The sequence below is a fragment of the Marmota monax genome, unplaced genomic scaffold (genome assembly GCF_021218885.2).
Source record: "Marmota monax isolate L192 unplaced genomic scaffold, Marmota_monax_Labrador192_F-V1.1 WCK01_AAM20220418_F8-fsc00068, whole genome shotgun sequence".
Taxonomy (NCBI): Eukaryota; Metazoa; Chordata; class Mammalia; order Rodentia; family Sciuridae; genus Marmota; species Marmota monax.
The window spans coordinates 1,129,239-1,136,716 of record NW_026692352.1 but is presented as its reverse complement, the minus strand read 5'-3'; the positions used below and the strand labels follow the sequence as shown (position 1 = coordinate 1,136,716).

Sequence of the window (7,478 nt, the reverse complement as noted above, 5' to 3'; positions counted from 1 at the left end):
TTAGCACAATTAGTCACTAATTACATGTAAATTTAAAAAAACATGGTATACCTATATAACTCTATAAATTCAAATGCCAAAAATCAAGTTTCAGAGAAGAGCTTGGAACAGTTTTTACACTCTTAGACTTGTGATACAAAATGGTTATCAGGGCTTTTTAGAAGAGGGTTACCTTCATAGCAGCACATAGAACATTTTTCAAATGATTAAAATGTTAACAATTTTATTTATTGGTGTTTATTTGTAGGCAGAGATATGAAAACTCAAAACTATGCACCTCAAAACTGTGAGATTTACTATATTTAAATTATACCTCAAAATTTATCCCTAAAAATGGTAATTAACTATTAGTTTAACTCTTTAATATTCTCTAGACTAATCTTAAATGCAAAATACTTTTTCACTGAAGAGGTAGAAACAGAAAAGGATATAAAGAGAAGAAATAATTTTAAGGGTCCCTGTGGGTGATGTCATGGTTTGGAAGCTTGGATTTAGTAATGATTCCCCAACTACCTACATGGACTCATATTTCCGGAAAATATAATCAGCTTTTCTCTTTTAAAATATAAAGGTAGACATGAGGTAGAGCTGCATCTAAATATATCAGTTTGATTGCTTTGAAATGTCTAGTTAGGAAAATTATAATAGTGAACAAATGTCCAACAATATACTTTCAAAATTCTCATACAAATAATAAATATAATAACATAAATTAATATAATAAGAATGCACACTTTTGTTTAGCATGTTATAATATTTTGGACAATGGCAAATGCAAAAGAAAAGGATCTTCATGGATATAATCTATTTAACATTTTTGGAAGAAGTTTGGCCTCATATAAATATGCAAAATTGACATACTTTGGTTCAGCAGGTTAGCTTGAGCATTTTCTCCTATAGAAGCACATTCACAATGTACAAATAAAATCCAAAAAAAATCAAAAAATCATTTGGGAGATAATTAATTCTTTATATTATATCTTTGTTATATGATTTAAACTAGCTTTTAAAAACTTGGAAGGCTACTTTTGTATTTCCATGGAAAATGCTTTTGATAAATTCTTGAGAAGAAAAATACATGGTATAGAATCCATGTACCAAATTACCTTAACATATTTTATTTTCCATTTAGAAAGTTTGTCATGTTACCTCTAGGGAAAATGCTATAATATTTGCTCCAAAATTATATAAGTGGTCCTGCATATTTGAAGTTTTGACAATATGTGTGCACGTATTCATAATAAATACTTTATAAAATCTATTATTTTATTTGCTGCATAATTAAACACTTCCTAAACAACTGATCTTATTCAAGCTTCTGTTATGTTTTCATTCCAGTTTACTTTTCATATAATAAATGAAGAAGTAGATCAAACCTACTGTACCTGATAAAATGATGGCTCTTTGTCCCTTGAATATAATAGGACATGTTAAGAAATATAATGCCTGAGACATGTCGTCTCCTTTCTCAGATTCCTTGGGGGAAAAATAAGTCTAAGCTTGGCTAGGATAGTTGGGAATTCCCAAGGCTTTTAGAATCTCACTCTGGGCTTTTCATGCTCCTGGGAATCCCTCTCTGGCTGGTCTGCATAGCACTATCAAATGCTTCAAGTAAGAGGCCACTTTCCTTCTTAGAGGGAAGGACAATCCTGAGGACAGATACATCCAAACTGAAAAGGCCACACACATTGTTCAGTGAGTGAAGAGTTTCAGAGATAAGTAATACCAAGTACCATCTTAACCTTGAGACTGTCCATTCAAGTAAATTGGTACAAAAATAACCAAATGATATTAAAATTAAGATTTTAAAATTTCACAACAGAAAAATAACAATAATAACTAGTTTCCCAGGGGGTAAAGGGACCAACACAAATGGATAATGTTGAGTTAAGATGAGTGTGTTGTGAGGACTAAATTATTTGGGAGAATTTTGTGTTTCATAAGTTTAAAGTATTAGTACATTTTATCTGGGTTTTATAATGTAATAGTTATTGTATTCATCAACAATTTATTTAGAGTATTTGTTAATGTACTATGTGCATATTATGTTGTAAAAGCTGAATTTGTAAATCTAAAGATTCTTTTGATAGCTTTCTCCTGAGTCCTGAAACCATTATCTCATGAATATAATTTGCAAGCATGCATTAGATTTGAATAAATCAACATGCTCTGTGTTTGAATGCTTATAGAGAACACCCTATGCTTTTGTAAAGTGTAGTTTTTTTCTCCCCGCATTAAGAAAAATAGCTTTTCCCAATCTAAATACTAAACTTAAGCCTACTAGTGATATTTGTCATCTTCTTTACAAATTCCAGTATAATCTAGTGGGGGATTATATTTTGTGAGCATGACCATTCAAAAGCAAATTAAAATATTCAAAAATACACAAAATTCATCTTCATGAAGACACTTCTGCTCTTGCTTTGAGGCTTGTTGATATTCAACTGCAAACCTCAATGAATAATATTATATGACTATGTTTTTTTAGGGTCTCTTTAAACTCACTGCAATTTTGTAATTCTGTGTGCCTTTCCCCAACTGAAGCTTCTTCATAATTTTTGTTAAATTTTAATGTATTAGTGAAGATTTACTTATAATCTAAAATTAAATAGAGTGATCCAGATATAGATATAAATTTGATATATACCTCTGAATCAGATATTTTATAAGCTCTGTTTTTCAATTGTTAGGATTATTTTTTGTCTTATGTTTAATTAATTATTCTAAATACCCATTAATAGTTATGATTCACATATTTTAACAATAAGAAATGTTGTTCTCAGAAACGTCAGGTGGCCCTTTGGGCTGTACAAACATGAGGTGATGAAGCTAATATTTAAACTGTAATAATAGTAATCTTCCATAAGACTTGTTCTTTTCCACTTATGTTTGAATTTCTCATTCAGTGCTTAGAACCTTACCTGATACAGAAATTCATATAAGGAGGTATAACATAACATAATATGCATATTATAACATAAACATATAAAAGAAGCAGGAGAAATAGAAAAGAAAGGGAAGACAAGAAAGAAGGAAGGAGTTGCTTGAAACTAAAGTTACGGTAAAGTAAGAAGCTTTGTGCCAATAACTAAGGTGCATGCATAGAAGATGTATATATATATATATATATATATATATATATATATATATATATATATATATATATATATATATATATATATATATGAAGGAGTGGGTTTATATACATGCTTATGTACAAATATGAGATATTTTAATAACATTATTTAGTCTAGAGCTTTAACCTCATCCATGGAGGTGGGTCTCACTGAAAGGAATATGTATAATATTCTTTTTAAAATTTAAGGCTGTAAACATACACACATATATAAAACATTCAGTACCTAAATGTTAACAAACACAATAGTTTATTTTTTCATAGAAATTCAAGTACCAGGATCTAGTAAATGTGTTTCAACTTCACCACTAGATATGGAGATGGGCCAGACATGAAGTGCTCTTAATTATTGTTTCTAAAAAACTTTTTTCCTTGCTTTTCTTCCTCTGTATCTACTTCTGTCTTTATAGCTTCTGCTCTATTTTAAAATGCAACAAATATTTAACCTACCATTAGTTACCAGGAACTTGATAAAATATATGACTTTACATTTTCACAATGCTCTCAAAAGTACAGATAATACATAATACATGCAAAGTTCAGTTATAAATATGCAGAACCTCAGTTATATATAGAATTTCTTTCATATACTATTATTTTATACTATGAATTTCAATAAATCATATATGTATGTAGCTTATGAAATTCTATACTACTTAAATTTAGTTTATGAAATTTTGGACTATAAAAACTATGAGATTTTATTGTTTTACAGAAATAATTTTGTTGTTCTTAATGATTCATTGTGATTTCTAGTGAAATTAATGTGGGATCTTATTTTATAATTTCCATAATTCACTTATGTTTATATTTGTATTGAATTGAGTACTGTGGAAGCTCAGATACAAATGGGAATTAATTGACTTTTGTTCTATTAATAGAATAAATCCTCACAACCACATTTACATAGAGAATCATTATTACAAATTTATTTAAAAGATAAGTAGGATTCAAAAAAATCAAGTAACTTATTTCAGTCATTTTTACCTAAGGAAGGAATCATGTCTTTACACAAAAGTAGTTTGTCATAATATGTACAATGCCTAACATTTTTGTGAAAAAAAAATCTCAGGGTAACAAAAAAATTATGATTTCAAATACCTGAAGACTAAATGATAGGGAAGAAAGATGATCAAACATAGAATAATGAAAAGATACTAAAAATATTCAGAAGACTATTAATTCTAGGTCAAAGGATCAGAGAATACTGTCTGGAGCAGATAAAATCTGTGATTAATGAAAGGTTAGTTAAAGACTGATCAGGAATTCACTAGCTATGAAAGATGGAGGGAGAATCCAACAATTGAGTCAGAGTATTTGGCTTGAGCAAACATGTAAAAACATAAACTAATAAAATCTAAGGATGGAGCTCTGATATGTACTCACAACAATTGTATGGATATTTTAGACAGATACCAGAAAAAAAAGATCAGAGTTAATTTTAAAGCAATGATGATAAAAATGAAAAATAATTGATTGATTTATTAGTAATTCTCTCTGCTTAAATAGTATTTATGCTTTTCATTAGAAGCCTAGGGAATGTACACAATAGCATTCCCATTTTATAAATGAGGAAATAGGCCCAGAGAGAAAACTTAACCAAAGAAAAATTACAAGTAAGAAGTAGGGTCCTAACTCAATACCAGATATTCTGGTTTCTGATCCTGTAATCCCCAGAACTACAAAAATAAACAGGCATTAATTGAATAGTTAGCTCATCGATCATATTTCTGGAGTAAACACAAGAGAAAGTTGTAAGATTTGAGAAAGATTAAATTGTCCCATATGCTTAGGGCATATATTTGAATTTCCCATGAATCATTTGGGCTATGATGTCCATGGCTCAGCAAAATAAAATATATATTCAGAAAAGGTAACCTGGATTGAGTATGAGAGTAAGTGTGTTAACTGAAGACTTGAGAGAACTCAAATTGCCCAGAAGATAACCAGTAGAGAAGAAGCTAACCAAAGAGAAATATAGAATTTTATGCTTTTTGTCCAAAGACAGCTTTGCATTTGTAGGACAGAGGGATGCATGTAGGGATTTAGGGTTCTTTGAAATGGAGAAAAAAAATTACAAGATAATATTTAAACAACAATATCAGTGAGGTCATGAAGCTCTTTATGATAGGTGAACAATCTATATCAGAGTCAAATACAGGAGGGTGAAAAATACTAGTGTCTGGGGCTCAGCGCTGACATATGAATTTCTGGTAATGGGAGTCAAGTTATTTCACACACCCAATGTATTCCTTTATGAATAAATTGAAAGGCAGAAATTTAGGAAAATTTCCAAAAAAATATACTTTGATGAATATGGATTTATTATTATTAAGAAGCCATTCTTCAGACAAAGAAATATTTATTTTTAGTCAGTTTTATTGATTTATTACTTACATAAAATAAAATTCACCAATTTTAACAGCAAAATTTGATGAGATTTTTAAATGTGTAAGTCATGGAAATAATCACGATGGTATGGAACATTTTCATCTTTCTAAAATGTCTGTGCATTTCCCTTTGTAATCAAACACTTTACACTTTATTTACTTATGTTACTGAGATCACATAGCATTTGGTGTTTTGTATTTGTCTTCTTTAGCATAGCATAAGTGATCAAGTCCTGCTGTTGCAACCATAAGTAATTTCTTCCTTTTGAAATTTAAATTATAGGATCTGCCACAGTCTATCCATTCAATAATGAATATATATTTGATTTCCTTTCAGTTCTTTGCTACATACAACCTTAAGTAAAGTTTCTAGGAATAATTTTGTATAAGTCTTTATGTTGATAAGTGTTTTCCTTTCCCTTGGGTAAATTCCTAAGTGTGGAATCAGTGGGTAATATTACCTGAATGATAAATCCATACTTAGAAACTGCTAAATTTTTTCCAAAGAGGCTTGTATGATTTTGCACCCCATTAGCAATATATGAGAATTCCAGTTGTCTTACATCCTCACTCACAAAATTTGGCTTTCGTTTTTTTAGTTCTCCCTATCTTATAATTTCATATAAATATATATTTATATATATTTTACTTCCAATTTGTTTTTCCACTTCCTTGACACTGGATCTCTCTTTTGTAGGTTTGCAAGAATCCTGGACTGCAGTCCTACCTACATCTCACCATGCTGGATTTTAATAACACGTCTAATTGGCCCACTTTTTTCTTCATTGGTATTCCTGGTCTGGAGGCTGCACATATGTGGATCTCCATTCCTTTCTGTTTCCTGTACCTGGTAGCTCTTGTGGGTAATGTCCTTCTCCTGGTTATAGTCAGAACAGAACAGAATCTTCATGAACCACAGTTCTATCTTTTAGCCATGCTAGCCCTCACGGACCTGGGCCTTTCCTTGTCAACAATGCCAAGTGTCTTGGCTATCTTCTGGTTTGATGTCCACCACATTGATCTGGATGCCTGCCTGACTCAAATGTTCTTCATCCACACCCTCTCCTCTGTAGAATCTGGTGTCCTGGTGGCCATGGCTTTTGACCGCTTGGTGGCTATCTGTGCCCCGCTGAATTACACCAGGATCTTGACGCACTACACTGTTGCCTGCCTTAGTGGAGCTACCCTCATACGGGGTGCCACTCTGCTGGCCCCTCTGCCTTTTTTCCTGAGGACCTTTTCTTTCTGTGGGGCCAATATCCTCTCACACTCTTATTGCTACTATCCAGATATGCTGAAACTGGCCTGCGGGGATGTTACTTTCAGCAGTGTCTATGGGTTGGTCTGTGTGCTCTGCACCTTTGCAGTGGATGTTATCTTCATCCTTGTTTCATACATGAAAATCTTGGGCACTGTTATGAAACTGGGAATCCAAGACAGAAACTGGAAATCACTGCAAACTTGTGCCTGCCACCTGTGCACAGTGCTTGTGTTCTATTTGCCTCTCATCAGCCTTGCAGTACTGCATCGTTACACCCAGGAAACGTCCCCAATTCTGTACACCACCATGAGCAATGCCTACCTCCTCATGACACCACTGCTAAACCCTGTCGTCTACAGTCTCAAATCCCGGCAGATCCAAGCTGCCCTGCGCAAGCGATTTTGGGCACAACGTGTTGTTGCTGGGGAGTGAGATTTTCTCATCGTATCAGAAGGTGCAATTATATTAGCAACATGCTATTTAAGATCTATGTGCCAAATAACATGCTAGGTCCCTTGCATTTGAATATGAAAAAATGCTCAGGCGTTTCCTTTAAGAAGGGAACTAAGGTGGGAAAGAAAGGCAGAATGCTTAAATTATAATAATTGTGATCCTGAATGATGACTGGTAATAATAAGGAGAAATTGCAATAGAAGCCTAGTTCATTTTTGGGGGGTATGAGTTAAATGAA

At 32.2% G+C, this 7,478-nt stretch overlaps 1 protein-coding gene across 1 annotated transcript; it reads left to right on the top strand.

The window, feature by feature from the left end:
- The first annotated feature begins 6,265 nt into the window (after positions 1-6,265).
- On the top strand, positions 6,266-7,219 carry LOC124091185 (olfactory receptor 51G2-like). The gene has a single exon (XM_046442145.1). It carries the CDS (start codon positions 6,266-6,268, stop codon positions 7,217-7,219), a length of 954 nt encoding a protein of 317 aa, XP_046298101.1.
- The last annotated feature ends 259 nt before the right edge of the window (positions 7,220-7,478 follow it).